The sequence below is a fragment of the Salvelinus namaycush genome, chromosome 35 (genome assembly GCF_016432855.1).
Source record: "Salvelinus namaycush isolate Seneca chromosome 35, SaNama_1.0, whole genome shotgun sequence".
NCBI lineage: Eukaryota > Metazoa > Chordata > Actinopteri > Salmoniformes > Salmonidae > Salvelinus > Salvelinus namaycush.
In genome coordinates, this window is record NC_052341.1 from 11,025,969 (window position 1) to 11,048,407 (window position 22,439).

Below are 22,439 nucleotides of genomic sequence, written 5' to 3' on the forward strand. Positions count from 1 at the left end.
CATTGACTCTGTATCGGTACCCCCCTGTCTATAGTCTCGCTATTGTTATTTTACTGCTGCTCTTTAATTACTTGTTACTTTTATCTCTTATTCTTATCCATATTTTTGGGAAACTGCATTGTTGGTTAGGGGCTTTCACTGTAAGGTCGTATTCGGCACATGTGACTAATAAAATTTGATTTGACATGTCTCAAGGCTTAAACATCCTTCTTTAACCAGTCTCCTCCCCTTCATCTACACTGATTGAAGAGGATTTCACAAGTGACATCAATAAGGGATCATAGCTTTCACCTGGATTCACCTGGTCTGTATATGTCATGGAAAGAGCAGGGGTTCCTAATGTTTTGTACATTATGTGTACAACACATTTGGGGATTAATTGTGTCTTCTGTATGTATGCTGAGTGTTTACCATGGTAACGGCAGGCTCAGGACTTCCAGTGGGCCAGATGCGGAGGGTCCTGTCTTCTGAGGCACTCAGCCACCACTGTCTGCTGTGACTCCAGGCCACACTGCTCACTGCCTTGTCATGACCTGCAAACACATCCAGAGTTGTGCTGAGTCAGCCTGGAGTTGATGAAACAGCAGTAGTGAGTGAACCTGGTACCCTTTTAAGATGAAGATCACTTCATTTGTCAAATGTACACAAAGTCCAACCGAAATTTGACTTCATCTTTAACCCTACCCCTCCGAAAGACACACATACATTTTCATTGTGCTAACCCATGCTGTAATGCCATGTACTGGCTCTGATAGGTTCTCAAATGGCACCCTATTCCCTAGTCCCCTACCCTTGGCCAGAGCTTCATAACGACACAGACAAAAGTAGTACCCTACATAAGGAATATGGTGCCATTTTGGACGCAGCTATTGTCTTTTCCAGCAAAGTTCCAGAAACTATATTATGGCCGGCTTGGCTTCACCACAGTAGTGAATCTGAAACCTGAGTACTGGACAGCTAAACAGAGTGAGGGTTACAACAACATCCCCACAGACACTGACATATACTTTCATACATCCACTGCTCTTGGAACAATGTCATGTCTTTGGTCTCAGGCACAGGAGAGAACTATTATAATGACCCTCTGCCCTCTAGTGGAGCCAGTCTAACAGCACCTAACCAAGCCCTGGCCTACTGAACTGTCCTCTAGTGGAGCCAGTCTAACAGCACCTAACTGAGCCCTGGCCTACAGAACTGTCCTCTAGTGGAGCCAGTCTAACAGCACCTAACCAAGCCCTGGCCTACTGAACTGTCCTCTAGTGGAGCCAGTCTAACAGCACCTAACTGAGCCCTGGCCTACAGAACTGTCCTCTAGTGGAGCCAGTCTAACAGCACCTAACCAAGCCCTGGCTGACAGAACTGTCCTCTAGTGGAGCCAGTCTAACAGCACCTAACCGAGCCCTGGCCTACAGAACTGTCCTCTAGTGGAGCCAGTCTAACAGCACCTAACCGAGCCCTGGCCTAAAGAACTGTCCTCTAGTGGAGCCAGTCTAACAGAACCTAACCGAGCCTTGGCCTAAAGAACTGTCCTCTAGTGGAGCCAGTCTAACAGCACCTAACCGAGCCCTGGCCTAAAGAACTGTCCTCTAGTAGAGATGGTCTAACAGCACCTAACCGAGCCCTCGCCTACAGAACTGTCCTCTAGTAGAGATGGTCTAACAGCACCTAACCGAGCTCTGGCCTACTGAACTGTCCTCTAGTAGAGATGGTCTAACAGCACCTAACCGAGCCCTCGCCTACAGAACTGTCCTCTAGTGGAGCCAGTCTAACAGCACATAACCGAGCCCTGGCCTAAAGAACTGTCCTCTAGTGGAGATGGTCTAACAGCACCTAACCGAGCCCTGGTCTACTGAACTGTCCTCTAGTAGAGATGGTCTAACAGCACCTAACCGAGCCCTCGCCTACAGAACTGTCCTCTAGTGGAGCCAGTCTAACAGCACATAACCGAGCCCTGGCCTAAAGAACTGTCCTCTAGTAGAGATGGTCTAACAGCACCTAACCAAGCCCTGGCCTACTGAACTGTCCTCTAGTGGAGCCAGTCTAACAGCACATAACCGAGCCCTGGCCTACTGAACTGTCCTCTAGTGGAGCCAGTCTAACAGCACCTAACCGAGCCCTGGCCTAAAGAACTGTCCTCTAGTGGAGCCAGTCTAACAGAACCTAACCGAGCCTTGGCCTAAAGAACTGTCCTCTAGTGGAGCCAGTCTAACAGCACCTAACCGAGCCCTGGCCTACTGAACTGTCCTCTAGTAGAGATGGTCTAACAGCACCTAACCGAGCCCTCGCCTACAGAACTGTCCTCTAGTAGAGATGGTCTAACAGCACCTAACCGAGCTCTGGCCTACTGAACTGTCCTCTAGTAGAGATGGTCTAACAGCACCTAACCGAGCCCTCGCCTACAGAACTGTCCTCTAGTGGAGCCAGTCTAACAGCACATAACCGAGCCCTGGCCTAAAGAACTGTCCTCTAGTGGAGATGGTCTAACAGCACCTAACCGAGCCCTGGTCTACTGAACTGTCCTCTAGTAGAGATGGTCTAACAGCACCTAACCGAGCCCTCGCCTACAGAACTGTCCTCTAGTGGAGCCAGTCTAACAGCACATAACCGAGCCCTGGCCTAAAGAACTGTCCTCTAGTAGAGATGGTCTAACAGCACCTAACCAAGCCCTGGCCTACTGAACTGTCCTCTAGTGGAGCCAGTCTAACAACACCTAACCGAGCCCTGGCCTACAGAACTGTCCTCTAGTAGAAATGGTCTAACAGCACATAACCGAGCCCTGGCCTACAGAACTGTCCTCTAGTAGAGATGGCCTAACAGCACCTAACCGAGCCCTGGCCTACTGAACTGTCCTCTAGTAGAGATGGTCTAACAGCACCTAACCGAGCTCTGGCCTACAGAACTGTCCTCTAGTGGAGCCAGTCTAACAGCACCTAACCGAGCTCTGGCCTACAGAACTGTCCTCTAGTGGAGCCAGTCTAACAGCACCTAACCGAGCTCTGGCCTACAGAACTGTCCTCTAGTGGAGCCAGTCTAACAGCACCTAACCAAGCCCTGGCCAACAGAAACAAACATCTCTCTGGTACGAAGAATGGCGGGGTTGTATGCCTTATGATTAACGAGTCGTGGTGTGATCATAACAACATACAGGAACTCAAGTCCTTTTGTTCACCTGACCTAGAATTCCTTAAAATCAAATGCCGACCGCATTATCTACCAAGAAGATTCTCTTAGATTATAATCAGTCGTGTATATCCCCCCCAAGCAGACACCTCGACGGCCCTGAAAGAACTTCATTGGACTCTATGTAAACTGGAAACCACATATCCTGAGGCTGCATTTATTTTAGCTGGGGATTTTAACAAGGCTAATCTGAAAACAATGCTCCCTAAATTTTATCAGCATATCGAATGCGCCACCCGGGCTTGCAAAATTCTGGATCATTGTTACTCTAACGTCCACGACGCATACAAAGCACTCCCTCACCCTCCTTTCGGCAAATCTGACCACGACTCCATTTTGTTGCTCCCAGCATATAGACAGAATCTGATTCCACGCTTCAAGATTGCTTCGATCACGTGGACTGGGATATGTTCCGGATAGCGTCGAACAACAACATTGATGTATACGCTGACTCGGTGAGCGAGTTTATTAGCAAGTGCATCGGTGATGTTGTACCCACGGCGACTATTAAAACCTTCCCCAACCAGAAACAGTGGATTGATGGCAGCAATCGCGCAAAACTGAAAGCGCGAACCACTGCTTTTAATCAGGGCAAGGCGACCGGAAACATGACCGAATACAAACAGTGTAGCTATTTCCTCCGCAAGGCAATCAAACAAGCTAAGCGTCAGTACAGAGACAAAGTAGAGTCGCAATTCAACGGCTAAGACACGAGAGGTATGTGGCAGGGTCTACAGTCAATCATGGACTACAAAAAGAAAACCAGCCCCGTCGCAGACCCCGGTGTCTTGCTCCCAGACAAACTAAACAACTTCCTTGCTCGCTTTGAGGACAATACAGTGCCACCGACACGGCCCGCTACCAAAACCTGCGTGCTCTCCTTCACCACAGCCAACGTGAGTAAAACATTTAAACGTGTTAACCCTCGCAACGCTGCCGGCCCAGACAGCATCCCTAGCCGCGTCCTCAGAGCATGCGCAGACCAGCTGGCTGGTGTGTTTACGGACATATTCAATCAATCCCTATCCCTGTTTGCTGTTCCCACACGCTTCAAGAGGGCCACCATTGTTCCTGTTCCCAAGAAAGCTAAGGTAACTGAGCTAAACGACTATCGCCCCATAGCACTCACTTCCGTCATCATGAAGTGCTTTGAGAGACTAGTCAAGGACCATATCACCTCCACCCTACCTGACACCCTAGACCCACTCCAATTTGCTTACCGCCCCAATAGGTCCACAGACAACGCAATCACACTGCACACTGCCCTAACCCATCTGGACAAGAAGAATACCTATGTAAGAATGCTGTTCATCGACTACAGCTCAGCATTTAACACCATAGTACCCTCCAAACTCGTCATTAAGCTCGAGACCCTGGGTCTCGACCCCGCCCTGTGCAGCTGGGTCCTGGACTTTCTGACGGAAGCCCCCAGGTGTTGAGGGTAGGAAACAACATCTCCACCCTGCTGATCCTCAACACCAGGGCCCCACAAGGGTGCGTTCTCAGCCCTCTCCTGTACTCCCTGTTCACCCATGACTGTGTGGCCATGCACACCTCCAACTCAATCATCAAATTTGCAGACGACACTACAGTGGTAGGCTTGATTACCAACAACGACTAGACCGCCTACAGGGAGGAGGTGAGGGCCCTCAGTGTGGTTTCAGGAAAATAACCTCACACTCAACGGCAACAAAACAAAACAAAGGAGATGATCATGGACTTCAGGAAACAGCAGAGGGAGCACACCCCTATCCACATCGATGGGACAGTAGTGGAGAAGATGGAAAGTTTCAAGTTCCTCGGCGTACACATCACGGACAAACTAAAATGGTCCACCCACACAAACAGCGTGGGGAAGAACTTTCCACCTTCTCCACTACTGTCCCGTCGATGTGGATAGGGGGTGCTCCAGCTGCTGTTTCCTGAAGTCCATGATCATCTCCTTTGTTTTTTTGACGTTGAGTGTGAGGTTATTTTTCCTGACACCACACTCTGAGGGCCCTCACCCCCTCCCTGCAGGCCGTCTCGTCGTTGTTGGTAATCAAGCCTACCACTGTAGTGTTGTCTGCAAACTTGATGATTGAGTTGGAGGCGTGCATGGCCACGCAGTCATGAGTGAACAGGAAGTACAGGAGAGGGCTCTTCAACCTCTGGAGGCTGAAGAAATTTTGCTTGTCACCAAAAACACTCACAAACTTTTACAGATGCACAATCGAGAGCATCCTGTTGGGCTATATCACCGCCTGGTACGGCAACTGCTCCGCCCAAAACCGTAAGGCTCTCCAGAGGGTAGTGAGGTCTGCACAACGCATCACCGGGGGCAAACTACCTGCCCTCCAGGACACCTACACCACCCGATGTCAAAGGAAGGCCAAAAAGATAATCAAGGACAACAACCACCCGAGCCACTGCCTTTTCACCCCGCTATCATGCAGAAGGCGAGGTCAGTACAGGTGCATCAAAGCTGGGATCGAGAGACTGAGGGACAGCTTCTATCTCAAGACCATCAGACTGTTAAACAGCCATCACTAACATTGAGTGGCTGCTGCCAACATACTGACTCAAATCTCTAGCCACTTTAATAATAAAAAATTGGATGTAATAAATGTATCACCAGTCACTTTAAACAATGCCACTTTATATAATGTTTACATACCCTATATTACTCATCTCATATGTATATACTGTACTCTATACCATCTACTGCATCTTGCCTATGCCGTTCGGCCATCGCTCATCCATATATTTTTATGTACATATTCTTATTCATTACTTTACACGTGTGTGTAAAAGGTAGTTGCTGTGAAATTGTTAAGATTTCTTGTTAGATATTACTGCATGGTCGGAACTAGAAGCACAAGCATTTCGCTACACTCGCATTAACATCTGCTAACCATGTGTATGTGACCAATCAAATTTGATTTGGCCTACAGAACTGTCATCTAGTGGAGACAGTCTAACAACACCTAACAAGCACTGGCCTACAATATGCCAAACCACTCATCCTTTCATTGATATATGACATCCACTGACTGGCCATACTAGTCTCTGTCTTAGCTGTTAAGAACCCAACCACACTGACTGGCCATACTAGTCTCTGTCTTAGCTGTTAAGAACCCAACCACACTGACTGGCCATACTAGTCTCTGTCTTAGCAGTTAAGAACCCAACCACACTGACTGGCCATACTAGTCTCTGTCTTAGCAGTTAAGAACCCAACCACACTGACTGGCCATACTAGTCTCTGTCTTAGCTGTTAAGAACCCAACCACACTGACTGGCCATACTAGTCTCTGTCTTAGCTGTTAAGAACCCAACCACACTGACTGGCCATACTAGTCTCTGTCTTAGCTGTTAAGAACCCAACCACACTGACTGGCCATACTAGTCTCTGTCTTAGCTGTTAAGAACCCAACCACACTGACTGGCCATACTAGTCTCTGTCTTAGCAGTTAAGAACCCAACCACACTGACTGGCCATACTAGTCTCTGTCTTAGCAGTTAAGAACCCAACCACACTGACTGGCCATACTAGTCTCTGTCTTAGCTGTTAAGAACCCAACCACACTGACTGGCCATACTAGTCTCTGTCTTAGCTGTTAAGAACCCAACCACACTGACTGGCCATACTAGTCTCTGTCTTAGCAGTTAGGAACCCAACCACACTGACTGGCCATACTAGTCTCTGTCTTAGCTGTTAAGAACCCAACCACACAGACTGACTGGTGTTTGTGTGTGGATCACAGGGCCAGATATTTAGAATCCTGTGGTCTGCTGACTGTAGAAAGCTCTATAAATCAACACAATTCACCTCCAAGAGAATGCTGCTATCAAAGCAAGCATCAGGGATATGTGTGTGTATGTGTGTGTGTGTGTGTGTGTGTGTGTGTGTGTGTGTGTGTGTGTGTGTGTGTGTGTGTGTGTGTGTGTGTGTGTGTGTGTGTGTGTGTGTGTGTGTGTGTGTGTGTGTGTGTGTGTGTGTGTGTGTGAGGGAGGGAGGGAGGGAGGGAGGCTGTGGGTTAGATGGAGTGCAGATGTTGAGCAATATCTTAAATTAGCTCCAGAAGCAGTTAGGGAGACATGTTGTTGTAGTGCCCATCTGCGGAGGAGAGCGGAACACAGCTTTCTCCCTTCTCTCCAAACCATCAATAAGTCCTACTCTTTCTCAGGAGAATGTAAAAGACAATGTTAACCAAACACCTTACTCACGCTCACGCCGTGGCAGAGAACCCGATAATGCTTCACCATCACCAGGATATATTTTTTTTTATCTAGATGTTAGAGGATATGGGTGGATGTTTGGATCTTCTCCTGAAGCCTTTTATCTTAAGCCTCTGGACCTGTTTCCAGTATCGTTTACGATCCCAGATTAAATAAGTAACTCATCATAGGGTATCAACAGTAAAGAAAATATCAGATAATAGTTGAGTTTAAATAGCATTCTGAAGAGTATTCACTTCACTCACCCTTTATATGAAAACAGTAACGAAGCATTAAGACAAAGGCCAGCAACACTCACTCCATCAAGTTCCTAGCATACAGGCTTTAAAGGCTAAAAAATCCTGTAAGGCTAAAAAATCCTGTAAGATTTCAAAGTGAATGTGACTCTGGTGCAGGTTACTATTTCCATCACGGTTAGGGGACACTTTGGGTCTTGGATAGCTTGGGCTGAGAACAGTGTGAAAATAAGCTAGGTAGTGATTTAGTCTGTATTCCACTAGGCTTATAAAAACAGGCTTATAAACTCAGTTCCTCTCTTTATTTTTCAGCCATATAGTAACTAAGTTTCACCCTCAGTAATAAAGTGGGAGAAAAAGAAAAACAATCCTCTCCACAGTTGCCTTGATTCACCTCAGAGCTAGAACATCATTCTCAACATGATTGACAGGTGAGATAGATAAAAAAAAAATGTGGTTCAATAAATAATAAAACAAATAGTCATCAAAAACCACACCGTCCTGTTCTTTGGGTTTTAAGGTTTCGACTGCTTTTCTTTTTCACTGAGACTTATTTTAAAGGAGAGTGAAAAGGAGGGAACAGGGAGGAAAAGGGAACCGTGGACCAAAACAGTCTTGAGGTAAAATAAACAGAATTTGAGGTTTCTAGTCAGTGTGTGTGTGTGTGTGTGTGTGTGTGTGTGTGTGTGTGTGTGTTTTTCTTGCCCCACTACCTGTGTAAACAGCTGGAGTGCCAGTGAGGGAGGACTTGTACAACAATACAGATCTGTCTCCCAGACCACACAGAATCTGCTTTCCATCTCCTGGGAAGAGAAGACAAAAAATACAAATAAACAAATATTTACATATATATATATTAGCTTGTATGATTCTAATGATTCTTGGTAAAGGAATAAATGAAAGTATGATAAAAAGAGACCAAAAAAAGAGAGAGTTACCTGAGTATTGGGTACAGCAAACTGGTGTAGGGGTTTTGACTGTGCTGAGGTTAGTGTGTGGGACACTGGGTGCTGCAGTGTCTCCTGGGTAATCACTAACGAGACATCCTCTAAAATAAAGCATAATTATGTTGATATTCATATGGAAAAAACATCAAGAATTTTGTACAAAACAAAGGGCTGGATTCCCAGACTAAGACTAAACCTACTAATGGTCTAAAATGCATGTTCATTGAAGATTTTCCATGAAACTAACTTTTAGTCCAGGTCTAGGCTTTGTACTGTATCTATCTGTCTGAGAAACCGGCCCTAAATATATCTGGACATGGTGGTCTGCTTACATCTTCTTGTTGGTCTTTGTAGGTCCTGGGGTCTTCTTCTGAACACTAGTCTTGGGTGAGAACATTGTCATTCTGAAAAGCAAACATATTTATGTAAAATTGCATTTTCTTCATTTTATTAACAACATAATATAATAACTTTAACCCTGAACCCCAACACATTGGCCTTAATATTGATGCAAGAACAGGGGCGGACTGGCCATCTGGCATTTGCCCGTGAATTTTTAGCCCAGTGGGCCTGTCTAACTTATTTTTTTTATGCAAAATGATCAATATCTGGCTAATAATGGGGGTGGGGACTCAAAGAAAAAAGGTTACTGGTGTATTACAAACGCAAGGGCCGATTTCTGGTCCCAGTCTGCCCCTGTGCAAGAAAACATGAAAGAGAGGGAAAAGCATTTTATTTAAAAAAACTTTCCACATAAAATATGACCAAAGAATAAATTAACTGGAAACTAAAACAGTGAACAGAAACTACACACCCCAAGACCAAAAATATATTCTGCATATACTTAACATTTATTTTTCTAACACTGTCTTAGTTAACACCTATGTAAAAAGACAGAAAGAAATGTAACAAAAACATAATCTATCTAATATGAAGGCTGGTTTAATATTGTAAGGTTTTGTGTGTATTTTCTCTGTGACTTATTTCCTTGTCTCATTATAGCTCTCTGATGTGTAACGTGCTCTTCCAATGGGTAGAAAAGGACAGAAAGTCTTGCTGTTGGAACAATTCCTCAACCGTTGGACTCCCGTCTCGCACACATGCACAACCTACCGGGGAGATTGTGTGTATCCTGATGACTTGACCTGTGTGTGGAAAACTAGAGGCTGCTCCTTCACACCACGTTTCCCTGAGCCAGAGAGGGAGAGATAAGACATGTAGTCATTGATAGGATATGCAGAGATTTATATGAACCCTTCATTCACCAACAGTATGAACTAGTTATATTCTACCTCATATGATCATCATTAGGATCCTACAGACATCTCTGTCTCTGTCCTCGTGGAGTAAGGGAGGGAATGATGGTGTGTGTGTGTCTGTGGGACGTAGCCCATTGCTCCTCTCCTTGCTGTCAGAACCTTCACTTCTCTGGAGTGGAGTGAGCTCACTTTTTCCACAGCCATTAAAACATGTGTGTGGTTTTCCCAAAAAACGTATCCTGTCGTCCGCAGGCAAAATAAGGACAAGTCAAATAGCCTCGTAACTAAGAAAAGCTATATTAACGTTACACGTTACATTTGAAAAAGGAGAGACGGTTATTTTGTGTTTTCTGGAGCATACTTTGATTGTTTTAACAAAGTCCTTTGTTCTTAACTAAAACTAGAAGGCAGTTTTATGAATGTTAAAAGTCTTTGTAAAAAGTGACACACTTCCATAAAATAAGAGCTGAACTGCACCGCACTGCTTTTGCCATAAGGTAACTAGGGAAGGCCGAACAGTGCAAACTGTAACTCTGGACTAAGGTTCCAAAGCTAGCCTAATTAATGGAAAAAAGCATCTAATCAACAATGGCATTATTTTCAATTAACTCTGCAACTCTTCCAACTATTGACTTTTTTCACAACTGCCACCAGTTTGACAACAAAACATTTACAATGAATCCATAAAATAATAAAAGTGTGTACAAAATAAATAATGGATATTTCATGCTGAACCCCTCATATTAAACACTACGGTATTCACCAAGTTGACGGTTTATATTTAGGATCATGTTTTACAGCTTTGTCATTCAAATTTTTATACAAAAATCATATTTGATTTTATAAACATATTTTACATATGATAAGGCCACACAGAGGGCCAGAGACAATTAGACACCTGCAATTATCTGAAATACACAAAAAGGCCACAATATATTCCTTGAAAGTTACCAGAATGCTGGTAGTTTACTGTTAAACTTAGAAAGTGTCCAATAATATACCCTCCCTTTGCAACCCTACTCTGGGCAAGAAAAAGCATTGAGTACAATTCAAGCCTCCAAGTATTGTAAAAATGGTAGGTAGCGGTGCAGTGTCTATTCCGTAACATAAGCCTGCCTCTGTGTGACTGTATGGCTGCATTGAGACTGGAGGCTGGAGCGAGTCCACAATATAAGGGGTACTGTATTCCGATCTGGCAATCTAAGAAATCAAATTGTATTGGTTGCGTACACATATTTTGCCGATGTTATCGCAGGTGCAGCAAATGCTTATGTTGCTAGCTCCAACAGTGCAGTAATACCTAACAATACACACAAACCCCCAAAATAAAAATAAAGAAATTAAGAAATATCGGAACGAGCAATGTCAAAGTCCGGAATATAAATATATATGCATATGATGGTGTGTATACACTGTATGGACAGTATATGAAAAAAAGGTGTGTACACAGTTATATAGGATGAGCCTTGACTAGAATACAGTATATACAGTACATATGAAGTGGGTAAAACAGTATGTAAACATTATTGACCAGTGTTCAATGACTATGTACATAGGGCAGCAGTCTAAAAGGTGCAGGGTAGAGTACCGGATGGTTGCCGGCTAGTAACAGTGACTAAGTTCAGGGCAGGGTACTGGGCGGAGGCCGGCTAGTGGTGACTATTTAACAGTCTGATGGCCTGAAGATAGAAGCTGTTTTTCGGTCTCAGCTTTGATGCACCGGTCTCCACCTTCTAGATTGTAGCAGAGTGAACTGGCCGTGGCTTGGGTGGCTGATCTTCTTTGTTTCCTGTGATGCCGGGTGCTGCAGTGTGCCCCCGGTGACACGGTGGGCTGACTGCACCACCCTCTGGAGAGCCCTGTGGTTGCAGATGGTGCAATTGCCATACCAGGCGGGGATACAGCTCAACAGGATGCTCTCAATTGTGCATCTGTAGAATTTCATGAGGGTCTTAGGGCCCAAGCCAAATTTCTTCAGCCTCCTGAGGTTGAAGAGGTTGTGTGGATTGACCATTTCAGGTTGTCAGTGATGTGCACGCAGAGGAACTTGCAGCTTTTCACCCTCTCCCCGTTGATGTGGATGGGGGTGTGCTCTCTCTGGTGTCTCCTGAAGTCCACGATCAGCTCCTTCATTTTGTTGACGTTGAGGGAGAGGTTATGTTCCTGGCACCACTCCGCCAGGGCCCTCACCTCCTCCCTGTAGGCTGTCTCGTTGTTGTTGGTAATCAGGCCTAACACTGTTGTGTCGTCTGCAAACTTGATGATAAAGTTGGAGATGTGTGTACCCACGCAGTCATGGGTGAAGGAGTACAGGAGGGGGCCGAGCACGCACCCTTGTGGGGCTCCTGTGTTGAGGATCAGCATAGGGGAGGTGTTGTTGCCTACCTTCACCACCTGGGGTCGGCCCGTCAGAAATCCAGGACCAAGTTTCACAGGGCGGGGTTCAGACACAGGGCTCCGAGTTATGGTGTTGAAGTCTGAGCTGTAGTCGATGAACAGCATTCTTACATACAGTTGAAGTCGGAAGTTTACATACGCCTTAGCCAAATACATTTAAACTCAGTTTTTCACAATTCCTGACAATTAATACTTGTAAAAATTCCCTGTTTTAGGTCAGTTAGGAACACCACTTTATTTTAAGAACGTGAAAAGTCAGAATAATAGTGGAGAGAATGATTTATTTCAGCTTTTATTTCTTTCATCACATTCTCAGTGGGTCAGAAGTTTACTACATACACTCAATTAGTATTTGGTAGCATTGCCTTTAAATTGTTTAACTTGGGTCAAACATTTCGGGTAGCCTTCCACAAGCTTCCCACAATAAGTTGGGTGAATTTTGGCCCATTCCTCCTGACAGAGCTGGTATAACTGAGTCAGGGTTGTAGGCCTCCTTGCTCGCACACGCTTTTTCAGTTCTGCCCACAAATGTTCTATGGGATTGAGGTCAGGGTGTTGTGATGGCCACTCCAATACCTTGACTTTGTTGTCCTTAAGCCATTTTGTCACAACTTTGGAAGTATGCTTGGGGTCATTGTCCATTTAGAAGACCGATTTGCGACCAAATTTTAACTTCCTGACTGATGTCTTGAGATGTTGCTTAAATATATCCACATAATTTTCCTGCCTCATGATGCCATCTATTTTGTGAAGTGCACCACTCCCTCCTGCAGCAAAGCACCCCCACAACATGATGCTGCCACCCCCGTGCTTCCCGGTTGGGATGTTGTTCTTCGGCTTGCAAGCCTCCCCCTTTTTCCTCCAAACATAACGATGGTCATTATGGCCTAACAGTTCTGTTTTTGTTTCATCAGACCAGAGGACATTTCTCCAAAAAGTACAATCTTTGTCCCCATGTGCAGTTGCAAACCGTAGTCTGGCTTTTTTATGGTGGTTTTGGAGCAGTGGCTTCTTCCTTACTGAGCGGCCTTTCAGGTTATGTCGATATAGGACTTGTTTTACTGTGGATATAGATACTTTTTTACCTGTTTCCTCCAGCATCTTCACAAGGTCCTTTGCTATTGTTCTGGGATTGATTTGCACTTTTCGCACCAAAGTACATTAATCTCTAGGAGACAGAGCGAATCTCCTTCCTGAGCAGTATGACGGCTGCGTGGTCCCATGGTGTTTATACTTGCGTACCATTGTTTGTACAGATGAACTTGGTACCTTCAAGCATTTGGAAATTGCTCCCAAGGATGAACCAGACTTCTGGAGGTCTACAATTTATTTTCTGAGGTCTTGGCTGATTTATTTTGATTTTCCCATGATGTCAAGCAAAGAGGCACTGAGTTTGAAGGTAGGCCTTGAAATACATCCACAGGTACACCTCCAATTGACTCAAATGATGTCAATTAGCCTATCAGAAGCTTCTAAAGCCATGACATCATTTTCTGGAATTTTCCAAGCTGTTTAAAGGCACAGTCAACTTAGTGTATGTAAACTTCTGACCCACTGGAATTGTGATAGTGAATTATAAGTGAAATAATCCATCTGTAAACAATTGTTGGAAAAATTACTTGTGTCATGCACAAAGTAGATGTCCTAACCGACTTGCCAAAACTATAGTTTGTTAACAAGAAATTTGTGGAGTGGTTGAAAAACAAATTTTAATGACTCCATTAAGGTGATATGAAAACTAGCAACTCAAAGCACTTCATGACGACAGAAGTGAGTGCTATGCGGCGATAGTCTTTTCAGTTACCTTCACTTTCTTGGGTACAGGAACAATGGTAGACATCTTGAAGCAAGTGGGGACAACAGACTGGGACAGGGAGAGATTGAATATGTCTGTAAACACTACAGACAGCTGGTCTGCGCATGCTCTGAGGACGCGGCTTGGGATGCCGTCTGGACCGGCAGCCTTGCGAGGTTTAAAATGTCTTACTCACGTGTACCATGGAGAACGAGAGCTCACAGTCCCCGCGAGCGGCAGTGGCCCGCGTTAGCGGGGCTGTGTTTTCCTTAAGGTAAGAAGGTGTTTAGCTTGTCCAGGAGCAAGGCGTCACTGTCCGCAACGTGGCTGGCTTTCCCTTAATTACAATCTGTGATTGTCTGAAGTCTCTGCCACATAGGTCTCATGTCTGAGTTATTGAATTGACTCCACGTTGTCCCTGTACTGACGTTTTACCGGTTTTACTGTTCTCTCCTAGTATGAAGAACACTAGCTGAACGTGAAAGACAAGTAAGTGCCTATCTGCCTGTCTGCCTACCTGTCTGAATGTCTACCTACCTACCTGCCTGTCTGTCTGCCTGAATAGCTGCCTGCCTGCATGTCTGCCTTTGTCTGTCAGTCTCCCCATCTGTCCATGTGTCTGTCTGTCAGCACATCTATCTGTCTGTCTGCCTTCATTCCTGCCTGTCTACCTGCCTTTCTGTATGTACATTGGTTTGTCTGTCCTTCTTTATGTATGTCTGCCCGTCTGTGCATTCATCCTTTGGTCTCTCTGTCTGCAACACAGTACACGGACTGATTGACTGACTGAAACCGACCACAGTACACAGCTCGCCAGCTGAGGGTCAGAATAACACATTCCTCTGCTGCTGTCCTGTCGGTCTACTGATGCCCCAGTCAGACAGACAGCACGTTGGTACACTTCCTCCTGTCCACACACACACACACACACATGCCAGGAAGGGCCTGGAGAGAGGCCTCATCACCACTCATTCACTCTCATAACCCCTCGCTCTTTTTCTTCTCTCCTCTCCTTTCTCCCATGTATCTCCCCCTCTATCACTTTCCTCTCTCCAGTCTACTCTCCCATCTCTCAGTGTGGTAACTCTGAAGTGTCCCCTTGGACTGTGTCCCTAAGCAGTGAGCACAGGTCCTGGCCCGCAAAGTACTGTATGGAATCTATAGGAAGGCAGTGGAGCATAAATCTTGCCACAACAACAAACACCCCATGAGTGGAAGATGTTGTCACACAGGACAGGATACAAATTAGAAACTGTATAGTGGTTTCAAAAAATCCTCAAAACATTTGTAACTATTCTATAACAATAACACACGTGTCATTGATTTGTGGCCTTGTTTTTCAAAACAACTTGAGGATCATTTAAATTAAGAAGGTGCAGTCATGTTGTTCATCTAATTTGATAAACTCTTTCTCTCTCTCTTCAGAGAACAGGAAAATATATTTGTTGTTGTTTTTAACCCTGTCTGGGCCGAACATGTGGAGGGTTCTCACTGACATGCCAAAGATGGAGTGAAACAGTGTTCCACACGTCCTCCCCATTAACCGAAACGGTACGTGTGTGTGTGTGTGTGTGTGTGTGTGTGTGTGTGTGTGTGTGTGTGTGTGTGTGTGTGTGTGTGTGTGTGTGTGTGTGTGTGTGTGTGTGTGTGTGTGACGTGAAACAGTGTTCTACACGTCTTCCCCATTAGATGGGGAATCCAGAGGAAAATGGCAGCATCATAGCCTATGTGCCTGCCTGCCTGTCTACCTAAGTGCCTGCCTGCCTTCATGCGAGCATGCGTGCCTGCCTGCGTGTCTGCCTGCGTGTATTCACCGCAAACTCCTTGTGTTTGTATTCTCCATGGTATATATAGTATGTGTATAATCAAAACAGCAAATGGCCATGAATTACGGGAATCCTAGGAAAGTTTTCTACTAGGGTTGAGCATGGTGTAGGCCGAGCTACACACATACACACTCTCTGGGGAGCCATGTTCTTTAACAGTAGATTTCTGTTAGCTTTAACTGTGTGTAAATCACAGTCTCTCTCTCTCTCTGTGTGTGTGTGTGTGTGTGTGTGTGTGTGTGTGTGTGTGTGTGTGTGTGTGTGTGTGTGTGTGTGCGTGCGTGCGTGCGTGCGTGCGTGCGTGCGTGCGTGCGTGCGTGCGTGCGTGCGTGCGTGCGTGCGTGCGTAGAACTAACTGTCTGTAATGGCAGTGTGTAAAACACAGTCTGTGCTACTGTCTCCAACAGAGTAAAGTCAGAGCTTCCAGGGTCTAATTATACACCACAGATCTGTCACTTTATCTACTGAACAAGACATGGCCTCACTTTATTTACTGAACAAGACATGGCCTCACTTTATCTACTGAACAAGACATGACCTCACTTTATCTACTGAACAAGACATGGCCTCACTGTATCTACTGAACAAGACATGGCCTCACTGTATCTGCTGAACAAGACATGGCCTCACTGTATCTACTGAACAAGACATGGCCTCACTTTATCTACTGAACTCAGACATGGCCTCACTTTATCTACTGAACAAGACATAGCCTCACTTTATCTACTGAACAAGACATGGCCTCACTTTATCTACTGAACAAGACATGGCCTCACTTTATCTACTGAACAAGACCTACTGAACAAGACATGGCCTCACTTTATCTACTGAACAAGACATGACCTCACTTTATCTACTGAACAAGACCTACTGAACAAGACATGACCTCACTGTATCTACTGAACAAGACATGGCCTCACTTAAAAAGACATGGCCTCACTTCATCTACTGAACAAGACATGGCCTCACTGTATCTACTGAACAAGACATGGCTTCACTATCTACTGAACAAGACACGGCCTCACGTTATCTACTGAACAAGACACGGCCTCACGTTATCTACTGAAGACACGGACTCACGTTATCTACTGAACAAGACACGGACTCACTTTCTCTACTGAACAAGACCTACTGAACAAGACCTCACTTTATCTACTGAACAAGACATGGCCTCACTTTATCTACTGAACAAGATACGGCCTCAGTTTCTCTACTGAACAAGACATGACCTCACTGTATCTACTGAACAAGACATGGCCTCACTTAATCTACTGAACAAGACATGGCCTCACTTTATCTACTGAACAAGACATGGCCTCACTGTATCTACTGAACAGGACATGGCCTCACTTTATCTACTGAACAAGACATAGCCTCACTTTATCTACTGAACAAGACATAGCCTCACTTTATCTACTGAACAAGACATAGCCTCACTTTATCTACTGAACGAGACATAGCCTCACTTTATCTACTGAACAAGACATGGCCTCACTTTATCTACTGAACAAGACATAGCCTCACTTTATCTACTGAACAAGACATAGCCTCACTTTATCTACTGAACAAGACAAGGCCTCACTTTATTTACTGAACAAGACATGGCCTCACTTTATCTACTGAACAAGACATGACCGCACTTTATCTACTGAACAAGACATGACCGCACTTTATCTACTGAACAAGACATGGCCTCAGTTTCTCTACTGAACAAGACCTACTGAACAAGACATGACTTCACTGTATCTACTGAACAAGACATGGCCTCACTTAATCTACTGAACAAGACATGGCCTCACTTAATCTACTAAACAAGACATGGCCTCACTGTATCTACTGAACAAGACATGGCCTCACTTTATCTACTGAACAAGACATAGACTCACTTTATCTACTGAACAAGACATGGCCTCACTTTATCTACTGAACAAGACATGGCCTCACTTTCTCTACTGAACAAGACATGGCCTCACTTTCTCTACTGAACAAGACCTACTGAACAAGACCTCACTTTATCTACTGAACAAGACATGGCCTCACTTTATCTACTGAACAAGATACGGCCTCACTTTATCTACTGAACAAGACATAGCCTCACTTTATCTACTGAACAAGACAGCCTCACTTTATTTACTGAACAAGACATGGCCTCACTTTATCTACTGAACAAGACATGACCGCACTTTATCTACTGAACAAGACATGGCCTCACTGTATCTACTGAACAAGACATGGCCTCACTTTATCTACTGAACAAGACATGGCCTCACTGTATCTACTGAACAAGACATGGACTCACTTTATCTACTGAACAAGATATGGCCTCACTTTATCTATTGAACAAGACATGGCCTCACTTTATCTACTGAACAAGACATAGCCTCACTTTATCTACTGAACAAGACATTATCCTGCACACCTGTCACCATCGTCTCACGCACCTGTGCCTCATGACACTCACCTGGACTCCATCATCTCCTTGATTATCTTCTCTATATCTGTCACTCCCCTTGGTTCTTTCCTCAGGTGGTATTGACTCTGTTTTTATGTCGGTGCGTTGTTTGTGTTATGTGTTTATTGTTTTATTTCATTATTAAAACACTCACTCCCAGAACTTGCTTCCCGACTCTCAGCAAAGAAAAAGAACACAAGGTTGAGTAAGAAAAGAAAAGCAGAACCTTACAGTGCCTTCCCCCCCCCCCCTGCATGGGTATCCACTGTTATGCAGAGGTAGAAAACGTGTCTGTCCAGAAGTTTGACCATCCCATCTGTTATGCAGAGGTAGATAATGTAATAATTCCATCCTGCCCTCTATATTTTCAGATAATGATGATCAGTAGCTCTAGTCTATGCGGCTGCAATTAGCCAGGGGAAGAAGTTACAGTATCTCTAGTAATAATAGATGTAGAATCCCCCTATGGAACATGATATAGTTTAAGGGAAGTGACCTGTAGCCAAACTAAGCAGTGGACATGCCAATCATAAAAGAAAACCATACAACGGACCGGTAAATCCTTTTAATAATATATATGCCTACAGTAATACTGTTATATGCCATTTAGTATACATTTTTATCCAAGTGAGTGCATATTTTACACATGTATTTTAGTATATGTGACCCCAATGGAAACCAAACCCACAAACCCTGCTGTTGCTAGCACTACACTCTTACCAACTGACCAACACCGGACCACAAACTCAAATTCATTCAACAGTGGTTCTTGGGTAACACTGTGTGGGCTATAACATGTGGTTGTGTGCATTAGTGTGTTTATGTGTGAAGGGGCAAGCCCGGTGCTTGTGTGTGTGTGTGTGTGTGTGTGTGTGTGTGTGTGTGTGTGTGTGTGTGTGTGTGTGTGTGTGTGTGTGTGTGTGTGTGTGTGTGTGTGTGTGTGTGTGTGTGTGTGTGTGTGTGTGGTAAGCCAGGACGGTTGATACTTGCTGCTGACCTGTTTTTGTGGGAGGTTTAGGACCCTTCTTTTTCAACTCAGCATTGAGAGGAGATTCAGGCATCAGAGGGGCACTAAAAGGAGGAAGAGGGAAAAAACTAAATTGCTCCTTAGCTACTGGAAATAAAAAAGCTGTGTGTGTGTTGCATTTTCCAATGGATGGTTATGGATGAATAACCCCCGCCACCCACTTTTCAGCAGTATGATACTGTTGAATCATCACAAAACGACACAGTATAAAAGGTTCAGAATAGGTCTTTAAGATGGTAATAGCAGGGAGAGCAGGAGGGGATGGAAGTTGAGGGTAGGGGGGCACACAGTCAGCTGTAAAGTAAAGTACCGGAACACACACACAGGCTGGGTGGTGCCAGTCGGGTGCCCTGGCATGCGTCTGCATGAGAGGAACACACACACACACGATGGCAATGGAGAGACCCTGTAAAGTAAAGTACCCCTACCCACGTACTCACACAATGCGTGCCAGTCGGGTGCCCTGGCATGCATCTGCGTGAGAGGGAGAACGAGCCTCAGTGCTGTTTCTCTATCTTGCTACTCTTTTATGAGTAAACATGTCCAATTACACTGATCTAATGGTGCCAACACACCTCAAGCAGCAACCGGTTTAGTGAATGGGGTTTGAACCACACATGCATGTAAGTTATTGGTTTGAAACAATGTGGGTACAGGGCCCAACCGTATAACTTTCTGTTTAACCCTGCAAAACCATCCATACATACCATGGTTACATAATTGTGAAATGTACATCTTATTTTTCACAGTGCTGTAAGGTCAAGCTGAAGACAGTTTACTGTCAAAACTTTGGTTGTTAATTGTATGGCATAAGTGCAACAGTGTCTAACTACGTATTTTTCTTTGTAAAGTCTTGGCCCAACATGAGCTCAGACATTCTTTACAGTTCACACTTTATTCATTACAGATTACACGGTCTTTGATGCACAGAGACTCTCATTTGTTAGAGATGTTCACAGGGTTTGTACAGACAGTGGCAAGTCAAATTCAAGGACTTCCAAGTACTTTTTCACACTAATATTTATTTTCAAGGACCATCAATTTGTAATAGTTCCTATTATGCCATTGTTTCTGGTCGCCACCAGGTGGCAGTATATCGCCACAACCTCATGAAAAATACTAAAAACGTACTATTCATCACTACCTTACAAGTTCTACTCAATAATACGTGTTCCACTACTTATTTACTACATACATGAGCGGTACGTCAGTACTGATGATGTTGACTGATTTCCTTATATGAACTGTAACTCAGTAAAATCTTTGAAATTGTTGCGTTTATATTTTTGTTCAGTGTACATGATAATAATATTAAATTGTCTTTATATTTAAATTGTCTTTATATTTTACTAAATTGTTGGTCCCACAGGCTGTCCCAACACATAACGACACAAAAGTGAATTCTGACATTAAAAGGCACTTAGTTGACTCTAAAATGTTGCATTCTATACCCATATGAAGAGAAACAAGTCATTCATGTATTTGATAACAAAAATTCTCTCATGAAACCCTATTTAAATTTTAGGGGACCCCACATGGGTCAAGGACCCCAACTTTGGGAACCACTGTACTACTAACCTCTCTCCCTGCTTGCTTCAATGCTTCCTCTCTCTGTGTATCTCCTTTGCCTCCTTCATTGCAGCCTGACTCATCACTGTCTATCTCACTACTCTCTATAAAGTAAATGTATTTTGTTATGAGAACTTATAGTAGCCCATCCTTTGATTATAGCTAACTTAATTTCAGTCAACTTCAGCTGCTAAGGTCAGGCTCCGTTCAATGTTAGCTTCTAACTTCATCCTTCTAGCCAGCTAGTTAAAGCTAGCTACTTAACTAGCTAGACATCTGACTGAAATATCAGCAAGTCTTTACCAGTTGTACACTCATTCTCCGAGTCTGTTTTTTTTTGTTTGGGGGATGCTATAGATGTGACGTTTGGCGCCTAATCAGTCAGTTTTGTAAAACTCGGTAGTCTGCCTGAAAACTAATTAGCAAGACCAATACATTTTTGTAATATTTTTGTAATATATTTGATCATTTTCTGTTCTCCTCTCATTTTAATTCAAGTACTTTTTAAGTACTAGCTTGAGTACATTTCTGATTTTCAAGGTATCCAGTACTTGAATTTCAGAGTGCCAAATTCAAGTACTTTAAGCACCTCACGCACCTAGTGCGAACCCTGTGTCCACTATACAGATATACCCTCCACCCCAAACAAGGTTTCCCCAGAAGTTAACAGAGGTACACACACACAAACACACACCTGGGCATGACGGAGAGCCCCTCTAGGTGCTGACAGAGGTTGTCCACGGACCCTGACCCCAGCAGTCTCACCTCCAATACAGACACCAGGGCCTCAAATAGAGAGGTCACCACAAAGATCATCTGGAGGAGGGGGAGAGAGAGAGAAAATGAAATTATGTGAGTACTGTACTGTGACTGAACACTTTTACTCTGTGAGGAGCATAGGTCATTGACAAATGTACTGTATGAGAAGTACTATATATTAGTGGTGTGAACGTTTAAACACTTAAACGAAATTAGGATCCTTAACGTTAACAGGCTGACCACACCACTCGCGTTGCAAAATAAATTTAGAAATCTATATTATTCAATTATCGCAACCACACTGCTCGAGAGCGTCTGCGTTGCCAAGGGCTAAAATAGAAGTCAGTTCTATTTGTGACGCAGATCGCGCTGCAAGTCCTGCCTTTCCTATCTCTTCATTGGTTTATAGAAGCAGGTACCCACATGCCATCTCCTCATTGGTTATACCCACGTGGGTGACTGAAAGACGAACGAGGTTAGTGGCGGTAATGCACCTAATTTATGAAAGTTGCCAATCGCAATATAAAGTCAAGAGAAGAAAAAGCCAAGAAAGAAACGATTTGGTTGACTGTTTTATGTGTGGATTCATTTTCGGGAATAGAGGACCTTGTGCATTTCAGGTAAAATAACAACTCAATGTTTATATCCCAGGACAAATTAGCTAGCAACAGCAAGCTAGCTAAATAGGACAAATTAGCTAGCAAGTGCAAGCTAGCTAGCTAAATTGCCATAAATGTTTAATGCTTTTCGACCTGTCCCCAAATTAATGTA

The 22,439-nt window shown here is 44.2% G+C and overlaps 1 protein-coding gene across 1 annotated transcript in view; it reads right to left on the reverse strand.

The window, feature by feature from the left end:
* wdr27 (WD repeat domain 27) overlaps positions 1–22,439 on the reverse strand; it is a 150,017-nt gene that overhangs the window by 111,820 nt on the left and 15,758 nt on the right. The window contains exons 9-15 of the mRNA XM_038974620.1: positions 21,604–21,725; positions 19,311–19,384; positions 9,698–9,773; positions 8,917–8,988; positions 8,576–8,685; positions 8,351–8,440; positions 412–533 (exon numbers count right to left, since the gene is read on the reverse strand). Coding sequence (XP_038830548.1) covers positions 412–533; positions 8,351–8,440; positions 8,576–8,685; positions 8,917–8,988; positions 9,698–9,773; positions 19,311–19,384; positions 21,604–21,725 — 666 coding nt within the window. The remainder of the gene's footprint in view (positions 1–411; positions 534–8,350; positions 8,441–8,575; positions 8,686–8,916; positions 8,989–9,697; positions 9,774–19,310; positions 19,385–21,603; positions 21,726–22,439) is intronic.